This window comes from Staurois parvus, unplaced genomic scaffold, assembly GCF_062004578.1.
Source record: "Staurois parvus isolate SC_StPar_1 unplaced genomic scaffold, SC_StPar_1.0 ptg000030l, whole genome shotgun sequence".
Classification (NCBI taxonomy): Eukaryota; Metazoa; Chordata; class Amphibia; order Anura; family Ranidae; genus Staurois; species Staurois parvus.
The window spans coordinates 5,802,927-5,817,673 of NW_028317826.1; the positions used below are offsets into that span (position 1 = coordinate 5,802,927).

Below are 14,747 nucleotides of genomic sequence, written 5' to 3' on the forward strand. Positions count from 1 at the left end.
AGCATGTCTTTGGAGTGTGGGAGGAAACTGGAGTACCCGAGGAAGCAGGTGGTGCTGTGGTTGGAATTTGAACCAACGACCCTAGTACTTCCAGGCGTAAGTGCTAACCATTTAACCACTGTGCTGCCCCCATTGTACCTAAAGACAACATAACAGCTGAGGTGGTGGGTTTGTATCAACAAACCCATGTGGTCACCAATAGTAACTGTCATTGTAGTCACAAAATTGGGAATCAGAGTGATTTCCGATAGTTAGGCTTATGTCAAACTAGTGATCCTGTCTATAGCGAGGGGTCACCAGCGCCATCTCACATCTCCAGCTGGCAAGGAAAGAGATACATGGAAGCAGGCAAGTGTTTTCACTTCCCGTTATGTTCTCCAAGGCAAACCACAAAAGGATCCCTAGTGTAACATGGCCCTGTGATTTAAGCCCTTTCACATGGGCAGCAAAAACCAGGTGTTACTCTGAGTACAGAGGGCTGTAAGTAACTTGGAGAATTGTGAAGACTACGTACCAAGGAGCATTGTATGAGCTGAGGAATGAGGAACTGAGCAGTACAAGTCCTGAGGGCTGTGATTGTAGCTGGGAGCATTAGAAGCACTGAGGGCTAAGTGATTTGTAAGTGGGAGCAAAAAGAGGACACACCAAGGACTGTGTGACAGAGGAGGAATGGATTCCAGGAACTGTGTGGTCAGGGAGTAGAGGCAGGGAGAAAGGATCAGGGAGCAGGAGGAGAGGACATTGGGGGACTGTGATGGGGGAGCAGGAGGAGAGGCCAATGGGGGACCGTGTGATGGGGGAGCAGGAGGAGAGGCCATTGGGGGACCGTGTGATGGGGGGAGCAGGAGGAGGACATTGGGGGATCGTGTGATGGGGGAGGAGCAGAAGGAGAGGACATTGGGGGATGTGTAATCAGTGATCAAGACACCCCAAAACAGCTAGGGAATAACCATGGAACAGAAAAGAATAAAATAGAGCCAGGAAGGAAGATTCAAACTAAAATGTGTAAAATATAATTCCTAATCTTCTAGGATTATCCCGATTACATTAGTGGGTACCATATCCAAGAGGAATGGTAATGTGAATCAGTGCACATCATGTGCCATGTATACGTTCCTTGAGCATCTGTTCGAGGGCGAATACTGCTATACAAAACATAAGCAGGTTGTTTGCTTGGAAACTCAGGTCCTAAATCTAAGGAGGCAGCTGGCAACACTGCAAAGCATCAACCATCAAATGAGTTTGGATCACACTTATCAGGTGTTGGCAGGAGCCAACACAGAGGTGGATGAACATATGAAGGTGCAGGCTCCAGAAAAGAGTAGTTGAGTGACAGACAGGGTAGAGGGAAAAGTGTTGGGGAGGCCAGTCCTGAGCTGACACATCCCAATAGGTTCAGCTTGGAGATGTTGGGGATATCGGTCAAGTAGTGGCAATGCTGGAGCAGGGCGACTGCCGTAGCTGCCAGGGGAATAACTACTCCAGTGAGGATGGGGGCAAAGCTAAAAAAGGATAGACAGATACTGGCAGTAGGGGATTCAATTAAGACAATCTGTCAGGGAAAAGACCGAGATACAGTGGGACAAAAAACGTATTTAGTCAGCCACCAATTGTGCAAGTTCTCCCACTTAAAAAGATGAGAGAGGCCTGTAATTGGCATCATAGGTAGACCTGAACTGTGAGAGACAAAATGAGAAAAAAAATCCAGACAATCACATTGGCTGATTTGGAAAGAATTTATTTGCAAATTATGGTGGAAAATAAGTATTTGGTCACCTACAAACAAGCAAGATTTCTGGCTCTCACAGACCTGTACCTTCTTCTTTAAGAGGCTCCTCTGTCCTGCACTCATTACCTGTATCAATGGCACCTGTTTGAGGTTGTGGACAGGTGTCTTTTATACTGATAACAAGTTCAAACAGTCACACTCCAAACTCCACTATGGTGAAGAGCTGTTGAAGGACACCAGAAACAAAATTGGAGACCTGCACCAGGCTGGGAAGACCGAATCTGTAATAGGCAAGCAGCTTGGTGTGAACAAATCAACTGTTAGGCAAACATTTAACCCCTTGATTACTCCAAATGTCAACCCCCTTCCAGCCAGTGTCATTAATACAGTGACACTGTATAGTGTAGTGCCAATGGTGATGTCAGTGGCAGTTATTCAGTCCCCTCCCCAGTCGCAGTTCGTGTCAGATTGCCCATCACACATCACAGTCTCACTAAGTCACTGATCACCTCCATAAGTAGTATAAAATTGGTAGATGCTATAACTTTCTCACAATCAATATACACTTATTGGGAAATTTATTTTTTTCAATCAAAGACATGTTGTTGATCAAGTTTATGAAGAAATTTGATTTAATTTTTTTTTTTTAAATTTGATGTGTTTTCTAGCAGAAAGATCTATCTATATATTTTTTTTTAATGTTCTGTCCTTATTGATCATTAAAAAAACCCAAAAAAAACCAAGTGGTGATCACATACCATCAAAAGAAAGCGATGTGTGTAAAACAAAACCCATATAGATTTAGTTTGGGTACAGCGTTGCATGACCGCGCAATTACCAAGTAAAAGAAGTGCAGTGCCAAATATCAAAAAAATGGCCTGGTCATGAAGGGGGTAAAACCTTCAGGAGCTTAAGTGGTTAAACTAGGTGGTGGGGGAGAGGGATCAGAGGAAATGATAGCCAGCAGTGACCGAAGGTCAGAGGGTGCTACTTGAGGCATTAGTGGTAGTAGAACCAGAATACCTAAATCAAAGGGTGAGTAAGGTTGGCAGAACACAATAGCAGCCTACGAATGACTGAGGAAATATTATGCACCAATACAAAACTAAGAGGCATGTATTCAAATGCTAGAAGTCTCGGTAAAAAAAAAAAAAAATAATAGAAGAACTGGAGCTACTGATACACAAGGAGGATTTTGATTTAATGGGGATTTTAGAAACTTTGTTTGACAGCTCACATGACTGGCTAGCAACTGTCCAGGGGTACTCCTTGTGGAGGGACAGGGTGAGAGGAAGAGGAGAGGTGGTGGAGGTGTATATCACGAATGATTTGCTGGTAAATGTGATGAATTACATTGGCAACAGGGGCAAGGGAGGAAGTAGAGCTTCAGATGTGGGGGAAAAAAAAAAAAAAAAAAGGAAATATTTTCCACAGAATTAAATGATCCTCATCTTTTCTTCCTCTGCAAAAACAGTTGCAACTGACTAGCTTTATTTTATTTCTTAAAGCCAGAAGGTTGGAATGTTAAATGAAAATAGTTTTGAGGCATTAGATTATTTTTTTCTACACAATTGAACATTTTCCAAGAGTGGTAATTGCACACTTTTTGCCAGGGGTTGTAGCAAACGCAATACACAGGGATATGGGAAATGGGGCACACACACACACACACACACACACACACACACACACACACACACACACACACACACACACACACACACACACACACACACACACACACACACACACACACACACACACACTAAAAGAAGCTGCAGCTTACCCTCCCTCAAAAAAGCAATTCCCCACAGATCGCTTTTCAGAGAATTCCATTGTTTGAGCCTAGCCTTAGACCAGCACGGATTTGGATAAAAGGAATCCTCACCTATACAGCCTTGTTCCAAATTGGAATTAATGTCTCCTCACAATGGGACATCAATGTACAGACTGAGCAGGAACTGGTTAATTTATACACTAGCAGGATGTAGTGCTGGGCTTACTTTGGCACATTGAACGAAGGACTGACAATAAGGAAATATTAAATGGCAGGGTGCCCAGTGAAAGTCCATGCTGTTGCAAGACCCGAGACTTTTGTAGATCAGTGCCTATGTCAATAATTACAAACATGATGTACACATAAAAGTTCTAAAGCTGATCTGTAGCCACCCCAATAAAAGTTATATTTCTATGCCCAGTAATGTTGTAAATGTTTTTATTACCAGTAAATTCCAGGGTGTTGTATTTATCACTAGCCGGATACACTAATAACAGCCCATGCAGGGCAAGCTGGGGAGTGTCTGTGGCCACTCTACTGATTCTGGTAATTTTCGTACAAATTTCTGTTATCTCTACATTTTCGTACAAATTTCTGATCTCGACATTTTGTATCTCCTGGGTATGAATTCCAAAGAAAGCATAATGTTTGTGTCATCACACAAACCACTGCAGACAGAAAAGAAGGGGCCCACCATTATGTGCAGGTGCCACTCAATGTTTGCAAACATACAAGCAGCAAGCGTGACATCATTCTTGTAAGTCATACACGCTGCATTTTGCAACTGGGGGAAGCCTGAAGAGGTGCTTTACAGGAGCAGAACAATCTGATGGAGCATAACGGCAACAGCATGACATCTCAGAGAGCAACCACCAGGGGCCTTTCTTGGCTGGGGGCACCCCCAGCAGCAAGGTAAGTGCTCAGTAGGTGTCAAAGGTCCACAAACAAGATGCTCAGCAGGTGAGTAAGGCCCACTAATCATCCAGCTAAGTTCTGATGCTTTGTTTCCCCTTCCCTTCTGGAAACCTGGTAAGCCTTTATGTCCTTTGTCCCCAAAAGACAAATATTTTTAGATATTTTCTTTTTAATTAGATATGTGAGGAAATTCAAATATTGTACAATACAGTGTGTTTCAAAAAGAATGACCCGATTTTAAAACCATGTATCTGTGCAGCCACACACAGCCAACGAATGAAACCTGTGCTACCCAAAAACGGGTGTAGCCTAGAAATTCAAACAACGGCTAAATACCACTACTAGCGTCCAAATAGAGACTAACTTCATTTGTTAACAAGATGGTGTCTATGCAGCAGGTGGTGTTTTATGTTCTCCTATTTAGTAAGACTGAGTCCGTAAAAAGGTGCGTTTTGGGATTGATCCACCAGTGGCAAAGAACATCCATCACTGGTATAAACAAACAATTTGAAGAATCGGGGTGTACATGTAAGGGGAAAGAGTCCAGGGCGACAATACACTTCAGAAGAAAAATGTGCAACAAATTCAAGAGGCTTTTCAGCAAAACCCACAGAAGTCCGCTTGTCATGCTAGCCAAGAACTTGTGAATCCCGATACAACTGTGTGGCGCAAGTTAAGACTAGATTTGCTTCTGAGACCATACGGATTGCCATTTACGCAAAGAGCTTGCACCAGCTGCAGAGGAAAACATTTAGGATTTCTGGCATATGCTCTTAGACGACATGGAGGACAACAGATTCTTACCACGGTTGATTGTCAACGATGAAGCAACATTTCATCTAAGCAGCAAAAGGTTTGTTTCACAATGTTCACATATGAGAACTTGAGAAGCGAAATGAACTTGTACAGCATGAAAGATTCACCCAAGAAAAAAAAAAATGCGTTGTGTGGTTTTGTTTACAAAGATTTATGGCCCTTTCTTTTTTGTGGGAAACGTTGTTATGGGACATTCCCATCTTGAAATGCTGAAGGACTGGCCTTTCCCACAAATAAATGAAGACTCTGAAGATTTCATTTTTCAGCAAGACTGAGCACTGCCACATTGGCACAACTAAGTTCGTTAGTATCTAACTTGAACATTGCCTCTACGTTGGATAGGTCGCACGGAACCCCAAGAATTGGCACTACACTCTTGGCCCAGATATTACACCTTGTGACTTTCTTGTGGGGGTATGTAAAACAATGTGTTTATGTTCCACCATTGCTCACCGACTTGGAAGAGCTAAAAAAAAAACACAGAATTATGGCTGCAGTAAAGTCTGTGGAAGAAGACTCTTAGACACGTTAGGGACAAATTCAGCTATTGTCTTCATGTTATCCATGCAGCAGGTGGAGGACACAGAGCATTTATAACATGGTGAGTGAAACTTGATGACTTCCTTAATAGTTTGTTATGCAACTGTAACACATTTTCATTATTAAATAGAACCATTGAAAAATCGGGTCATTTTTGAAGCACACTATTTATTTTGACAGCAGGACAGATGCATTCTCAAACAAAAATTCTCACATTACTGAAGCAGCAACAGGAAATTAAAAAAATATCAGAACAATGAAAGTCTATAGCAGTGGTCCTCAACCACTGGGCCTCATGCTGGGGCTCCAGCCAGCTGAAGATCTCCTAACCTCCCACAGTGGGCTGTGGTGCCTCTTACAGTACCCCCCAGGCCCCTGACAGCCATTTGCCCTGCAGTGCCCCTAGCTTTCAGCAGAGCCTCCAGCCACCTATAGTGCCCCCAACCTTCAACAGTCTTCCACAGTGCCCCTGAACATCACTGCAGTGCCTTCAGTCTCCTACAGTGCCCATGAAAAGGCCCCTATGCTTGATAAGAGACACCAACCCCCCACAGCTGCTCACAGCTCCTTCCAGAAACCTCATCCCCTACAGGGCCACCTAGTCTGCCACAAATTCCCCTACCCCCTCAAGAAACTCTACGTCACACAGCGACACCTCAGCCCCATCCAGAATTTCAATACATATTTTTTATTCCCTATTATTGTTGGAGTATAAACTTAAATTTTGGCACATGAAAGGTTTTAGAAGAATTTACCAATTTAGAAGAAATTTCAAAACTACTAGTCTAGAGCATGGAGAGTAGGAACCACTTTCAGGTTTTATTGTCAAAGCAGAACTGAACAAGCTGAAGTTAAAAGCAGACTAGCTACCATGCACAGGTTGTACCAGATTCTGAATGTTTTAGTAATATACGGTCAGGTCCATAAATATTGGGACATCGACACAATTATAAAATGTTTGGCTCTATACACCACCACAATGGATTTGAAATGAAACGAACAAGATGTGCTTTAACTGCAGACCGTCAGCTTTAATTTGAGGGTTAAACTGAATAAGAAGACAGATAAAAACCAAGCGCTAGGTGTCTATTAGAGAACAAAGGAAGGGGAAGAAAGGCTAGCAGCTGACATAGGAAGTAAACCTCTGGAACTTCAAGTGGTAAATAGACAATAATAATATGCAGCGCTCAATGCCAAAATTAAACTTAAATACATAGGATAAGTAGGTTCAGTGGTTTTAAACTCAATAAAACTCAAATATGATGCAAAAAGTGTAGGTTAACAGCGTGTAGATCATACAGGATATACGTGACTTCTGTGATGCATCAGTATAAACGCGACTTCTGTGATGCATCAGTAGATGATAAAGTAGAATGCTCGTGACTCTTGTGGCAATTATACTGAGTATAGATTGCACTAACCAGATGCATAAGCAGATGAAGCATGGAGAAATTAAGACCTACTCCTAGTACTCTGGATATAGGACACTGGAAAGGTTGTCGTCGTCTTATATCTTGCCACTAGATGTCATGTATCCCAGGCCAAAAGGACAAGGTTCCATGGATATCAACATCAGCCAGCAGAGGGATTATCCAATTCATCAGACAGCAGATGGGCAGGAATTGATGAGCACCTTCAAAAAGACCTCATCACAATGTACCGCACAACTCTCGAATTCCACATCCCGTCACTCCCCTCACTCGTATCCTCAATATAAAGGACCCTAACAGAGGAGCTCCGGCCAATACATACCACTCAAAGCCTTATTACAATGGACACAATCATTTTTTAGAGCAAGGCCCAGGAAGAAAAAGACGTTTACGGCAAGAGGAAAGCGAGGAGGAGCGAGGGTTAATAGACAAAAAGAAGGATGTAATTGAATCTGGAATTTTTAACCTTAGCAACCAAACACTCACCAAAAATGAATTAAATCTTTTGAATAAAGGGCTTAAATTTGCTCCTTCTGCTAAACTGAATAAATTTGGCACCTTCATAGATGTACATAAATTTGCCAGAAAATTGTCATTAAAAAGACATTAGTAATCCTATTAGGAGTAACACTACCTCCACTACCTCTGTAATATATAAAAACATCCAATCTTAGAAATGCCTCTCTTTTTAATCCAACGGCTCACTCCCACATCACTATTTTTAAGAACATGGTTCTGAAAGATCTTGAAACAACTAGGGTCAAAAAACACCATGACCAGCTACATATTGACAACACAATTAAGGACTTACTGGAGAATAAAGATCTGGTAGTAAGGCCCGCAGATAAAGGTGGAGGTGTGGTCATCATGACTAGTCCTGACTATCTAGCACAAGTTAGTAAAATTTTAAAAGACAAAGACATATGTTGCTTAATAAGATCCCGTTGTGTGCATATAAAAGATCTTTGAAGAGACTTTAATTCAGGATATGAAGCTGGTATTCTCAGCAAGAAGGAAAAAAGATCATCTCTGCCCTACTGTCCCTAAATTGCCTATACTCTATTGTCTTCCAAAGATCCATAAGGATCCTGTTAAACCTCCTGGTCGTCCCATTGTTAGTGGGATTGGGTCCCTTTGTGCCCGTGTAGGAGAATACATTGATGAGTTTCTCCAACCTTTGGTAAGCAACACTCCTGCTTTCCTAAAGGATTCAAAGCAGGTTCTGACCGCTATTAAGGATATTAAATTGATTATTCCTACTTTTCTAATCAAGGCAGACGTTTCCACCCTCTATAGCAATATCAAGCATGATGGCCTTCAAGCTGCAGAATTTTACCTTAATGGTGCGTTTGATATCCCCCCCCACCACAGAAAATGTTTTATATTAGATCTTCTTAAATTTGCAATGAGCCATAATTATTTTTGGTTTAGTAATAATTATTAGCTGCAGATTACTGGAGTAGCCATGGGTGCGAAATTTGTGCCAAGTCTTGCTAATTTATTTATGGCTAGGTGGGAGGAGGACGTAATCTACTCCAGGGACTGGCCACATCTTCTGTTTTATCGTCGTTACATTGACGACATCTTGTTGCTATGGGATGGTGATGAATTTTCACTGAATAACTTCTTTATCACCCTTAACTACAATACTATCAATATCAAGCTGACTTTTCAATACGATTATCAAGAAATACATTTCTTGGATCTGACCATCTTTAATAATGGCACTGGGTTATCATCCAAAACCTTTAAGCAGACGGACAGGAATAGCTTTATTCCAAAGAATAGCTGCCATCTTCCTAGATGGTTAAACAATATACCCAAGAGGCCAATTCCAGAGGATTCGAAGAAATTGTGATAAGGAAGATGATTTTATTATGCAATCAGATATACTTAAAAACAGGTTTATGGAGAAGGGCTATGATAGTAATACATTAGTGAAAAATCAACTATGTGAAAAATACCAGAGAGTTACTACTCTCTACAGTGCACAAAGATAATAGGTTCTGTCCGTTTATAACTAATTTTTCCACCCAGTATAGAGACTTAGCCAAAATTATTAAAAAACATTGGTGTATTTTAAAAAATTACCCTGTGTTAGGAAATTCTTTACCCAACCAACTGGAGATTACATACCGGAAGGCCCCTTCACTAAGAAATAAACTTGCCCCAAATGTGGTCAATCCTCCTAGGCAACTAACTTATTTCTTTAATCGAAATGGATTTTTTCCACGCAATAGATGTATGTTGTGCGTTTATAATGGCATCCATAAAGCTCCGATTTTTACTTTTTGTTCTCGCTTTACAGGCAAGCAATTTAATATGGATTCCACTATTACGTGTAATAGCCTCCATGTGGTTTATCTCCTGGAATGCTCCTGCGGCAAACAATATGTGGGCAGGACCACAAGGAGATTAAGAGATAGATTGCGTGAGCATCTTACTAACATTAAAAAAGGTTTTAAGGAGCATTCACTATCGATGCATTTTCGCCAACAGCATAATCGGAACCCACACTCCCTCAAATTCATGGGTATTGATATAGTCCACAAACACTGGAGAGGAGTTCATAAAAGAAGGGCAGTCTCTATGTTGGAGACTAAATGGATTTATCTGCTACATACACAATCACCATTAGGCCTCAACATTGAGCTAGATATTAAATTGTTTTATCGATACCAGTTAGCTTATATTTATTATTTTTTTGATTGATTTATATTCCGGCCATGGGTAAACAAAAACAAAACAAACCCATCCGAGAGATAGCAAAAACATTAGGCGCGGCCAAAACAACTGTTTGGAACATTCTTAAAAAGAAGGAACGCACCGGTGAGCTCAGCAACACCAAAAGACCCGGAAGACCACAGAAAACAACTGCGGTGGATGACCGAAGAATTCTTTCCCTTCACAACAGTTGGCCAGATCAAGAACACTCTCCAGGAGGTAGGTGTATGTGTGTCAAGGTCAACAATCAAGAGAAGACTTCAGAGTGAATACAGAGGGTTCACCACAAGATGTAAACCATTGGTGAGCCTCAAAAACAGGAAGGCCAGATTAGAGTTTGCCAAACGACATCTAAAAAAGCCTTCACAGTTCTGGAACAACATCCTATGGACAGATGTGACCAAGATCAACTTGTACCAGAGTGATGGGAAGAGAAGAGTATGGAGAAGGAAAGGAACTGCTCATGATCCTAAGCATACAACCTCATCAGTGAAGCATGGTGGTGGTAGTGTCATGGCATGGGCATGTATGGCTGCCAATGGAACTGGTTCTCTTTTATTTATTGATGATGTGACTGCTGACAAAAGCAGCAGGATGAATTCTGAAGTGTTTCGGGCAATATTATCTGCTCATATTCAGCCAAATGCTTCAGAACTCATTGGACGCTGCTTCACAGTGCAGATGGACAATGACCCAAAGCATACTGCAAAAGCAACCAAAGAGTTTAAGGGAAAGAAGTGGAATGTTATGCAATGGCCAAGTCAATCACCTAACCTGAATCCGATTGAGCATGCATTTCACTTGCTGAAGACAAAACTGAAGGGAAAATGCCCCAAGAACAAGCAGGAACTGAAGACAGTTGCAGTAGAGGCCTGGCAGAGCATCACCAGGGATGAAACCCAGCATCCGGTGATGTCTATGCGTTCCAGACTTCAGGCTGTAATTGACTGCCAAGGATTTGCAACCAAGTATTAAAAGGGGAAAGTTTGATTTATGATTATTATTCTGTCCCATTACTTTTGGTCCCTTAACAAGTGGGAGGCACATATGCAAACTGTTGTAATTCCTACACCGTTCACCTGATTTGGATGTAAATGAATCAAATAAAGCTGACAGTCTGCAGTTAAAGCACATCTTGTTCGTTTCATTTCAAATCCATTGTGGTGGTGTATAGAGCCAAAAATGTTAGATTTGTGTCATTGTCCCAATATTTATGGACCTGACTGTATATTATGTACCTCCTACGCTTAGAAGGGTATAGCAATTCAAAATAAATGGTGGCAGCTAACACCCACACCTATTACCTCTAAGTGAAATATTGCTAAATAAATAAATGGTGTAGTGCTCATATCTACAAAAATAAATATAAAGAGTATATGTATATATATATATATATATATAAATTATTATATATATATATATATATATATAAATTATTATATATTGACACAGTGATAACCAGATGACCTACTATCAAATATTCACATATAATCCTAAGTGATATCTCACAAGTGTCCTGATCCCACCTGGGATCTGCAGGTGACACAAAACAGTGAAAAAAATAACTGGGGGATATATATTTAAATATAGTGAACAGTGCTCATGACCCTGATGAAGTCACGTGTGCTGTGACGTAACGCGTAGGTGACGTAGTGATGCAATATCCGGTGACATGGTGAGGTAATATCCAGCGTGGACGCCATCGTTGTACTCCATACGAACCCATGCAATAGTACACCCATAGCATGAGGTTTAAAAAAAAAACTCTGTATGTTTTTGAAAAATATAAGTAGGAAATTGGGTTGGGTATATATTAAAAACAGTATTACACTATGGAGGCTCTCTCTTCCATGTCTATATTATGAGTCCTGATGGAGCTGGCTGTATCATTCATACCTAAATGGGAGCTTTTCCATTAAAGGGAAACTGCACTTGGAGGATCCAGGGGTGATCCAAAAGCTGTTTGGCCCATTGGGTCACGGTAAGGAGGCGAGGAGGCAAGTCAGCTAATTTTGGATTCATCACCAGCGGCTTTAGTACACATTCACAGCACTATTTTTGCATGTTTATTAATATCGGAACACCGGGTTTATATGCACTATTTGTGTTGGACTTAATTTTTTGAAAAAAAAAAATATTTTTTTAAATTTATGTCAAAAAAATGTTTTTTTGCTATATGATTTATTTGTATTTTTGAGGTATAATTGTTAGGAAAAGATAGTGGCACGTTTTAGTATATAAGTGATTTTTTTCAAGATTGTACACTGAGCACTGTTCACTATATTTAAATATATATCCCCAGAGCTGCGATCACCGGTTGTTTTAATTTTATTTTTTATTTTCCACTGATTTTTGTCATGGTCAGCCACTGATCCTTATTTAGGATCTAGGTAATTTGTGAGCACAATTTTGTGTATAAATATACCACATTGGGTATATTTTGAGATCATGTTGTTTTGGTTATTTTTTTCACCGTTGTGTGTCACTTGCAGATCCCAGGTGGGATCAGGACACTTGTGAGATATCACTTAGGATTATATGTGAATATTAGATAGTAGGTCATCTGGTTATCACGGTGTCCATATATATTTTATATATATAAATTTTACACTTTATATTTATTATTTATTTTTGTATATATAAGAGTGATACACCATTTATTATTTACCAGTTTTAGTAAATCAACCCCAGAGGCTGCTAGTTGCCGGTCTGTCCTATTGATCCTCTATCTTCAATATATTGGGCAATGCATAACCCTCTCTAGGATGCCAAACAAGCTGCTGACAAGGCCTGTGCTTGCAATCACACTGGGGGAAGAAAAAAAAAAAAAAAAAAAAAAAAAAAGTACCATGCTAACTTCTAGTCTATTCACAATTTCAATCAAGCCCTGATGAAGGGGGAGCTTTTGAACCCCCGAAACGCATTTGCTACTTTTTGGATTTCCCTCCTGACTTAACAGTATAAAGTATCTGGACCTCTTAGTGGTGTGGCACTTCAATTTAAATATTTGCCAATATTAAGGCATATAAATGACAGTGTCAACAGGAAATAAGTCAAGAGTACCTTGAGTAGTAGAGTATCCTAAATTTACCAGGTAAGGAAGGTCTTGTGAGGCAAATGGGGGGGGGGGGGGGTTCCGAGAAAATCCACTTGCCTCACAAAAAAAAAAAAAAAAAAAAAAAAAAGTTTCCTTGATCACAGTCATTTATTACTAGTATTATATTTTACCAGTATAGATTACTATTATATTTTATTGTAAACCTTTCATTTTCTGAAGGTTCTTCATCAATTTCAGCATCTAATACAAGGGGGTGCTGATAAGTATTGAGTCTTACCCAGACAAATTGAGGTAGGAAGCTGTAAAGTGCAGGGTGTACTGGCCAATTTGTCTATATTCAATGGTGAATGGTCCAAAGTAAACATGGCAGCACCTCCAGAAAAGTTCAATGTGGAAGAGCATAGGACCATAATCAAGTTCCTGTTTCTCCAAGGGAAAGGTGCGAAGCAGATCCATGATGAAATGTCACAAACTTTGGGTGACAGTGGCCCTTCATATAAAACCATTAAATGTTGGGTTGTCAATTTTAAAACTGGCCATTTCACTGTTGAAAGTGAGAAACCCAGTGGAAGGCCTGTTTCTGTCTCTGTGCCTGCAAATGTGAAGGCTATCCATGACATGATCAGAAGGGGGCCTGCTATAAAATCAGCCAAAAGTATTGCTACATATCTGGGAATATCACATGAGAGAGTTGGTGCCATTATCCACAACGACTTGGAAATGAGAAATCTTGCAGCAAAGTGGATCCCAAAACTTTTGAAAACCGAACAAGAGAGGAAACATGTGGAGACATCGGTGGTTGTTTTGGAACATTTTGCAAGAAAGGAGTCAGGTTTACTGGACAAACTGGTAACTGGTGGAGACATGGATCTACTGTTATGATCCTGAGGCAAAGGAACAGTCTAAGGAATGGAGGCACAGTGGTTCCCCCTGGCCAAGGACGTTCCGTGTGCAAAGGTCAGTGCAGAAGCAAATGCCACCAGTTTTTAGGAATAAGGGAGTTCTGCTGGTGGACCACCTCCAAAAAGGGTTCAACCTTCAATGCAACATATTGTGCATTATTGACAAGAACTCCGGGATACTTTTCTCCCATAAATTCCACTTTGCCTGCTTGGGGAGATTGATGGAGGAAAGATCTACCTGTCCCTTTTGCTGGGTACTTACGCCTTGACACCGTAAGGCTGGGCTTCTCAACTTATTTTTTGGGCCAGGCACCCTTCCGAATTCTGTAAAATCTGCCCTATGTAGGTAAAACAAGCAAAAAAAGGTTACTGCAAGTCACATCTTTAAAATCACGCTGGACCAAACTGCACTACCATACATTTTAGCAGGCACGAACGCATGCATTTTCTTGATATGTAGGAGTGCCTTTAAGGTAGAGCCTTTTTGTGTGGTACAGAAAAAAAGCAGTTTCACAATCCACACCACATCTGGTGTGGACAAACCTAAAATGTAGTTTGTGATGCAGAGTTCTGCAGTAAGGAGGTTGTGACGCAGCGTAGCCTTGTACCTGTAAAAACTGGTAAGCAGTATGTTATGTTAAAATTTAGGATACAGCAGTTTGCAGTGGTAGGGCAGACATTGAGCGGTATGGTAGCTGGAATAAGTGAGCTTGAGCTGGCAAAAGATTGTTTGCCGGCCTTAGTTGGGGCAGTTTAGGCTTTTGCCGAGGCACCCTTGAGGAGCTGGTACTTGTGGTACTACCTGGTTGAGAATCCCTGAAGTAAGGTATGTGTCATTCATCAAGCAGTCAATAAT

The 14,747-nt window shown here is 40.8% G+C and overlaps 1 protein-coding gene across 1 annotated transcript; it reads left to right on the top strand.

The window, feature by feature from the left end:
- The first annotated feature begins 13,352 nt into the window (after positions 1-13,352).
- Positions 13,353-13,871, top strand: LOC149470855 (protein GVQW3-like). The gene has a single exon (XM_089659183.1). The coding sequence runs from the start codon at positions 13,353-13,355 to the stop codon at positions 13,869-13,871; it is 519 nt and encodes a 172-aa protein (XP_089515309.1).
- Positions 13,872-14,747: the final 876 nt, after the last annotated feature.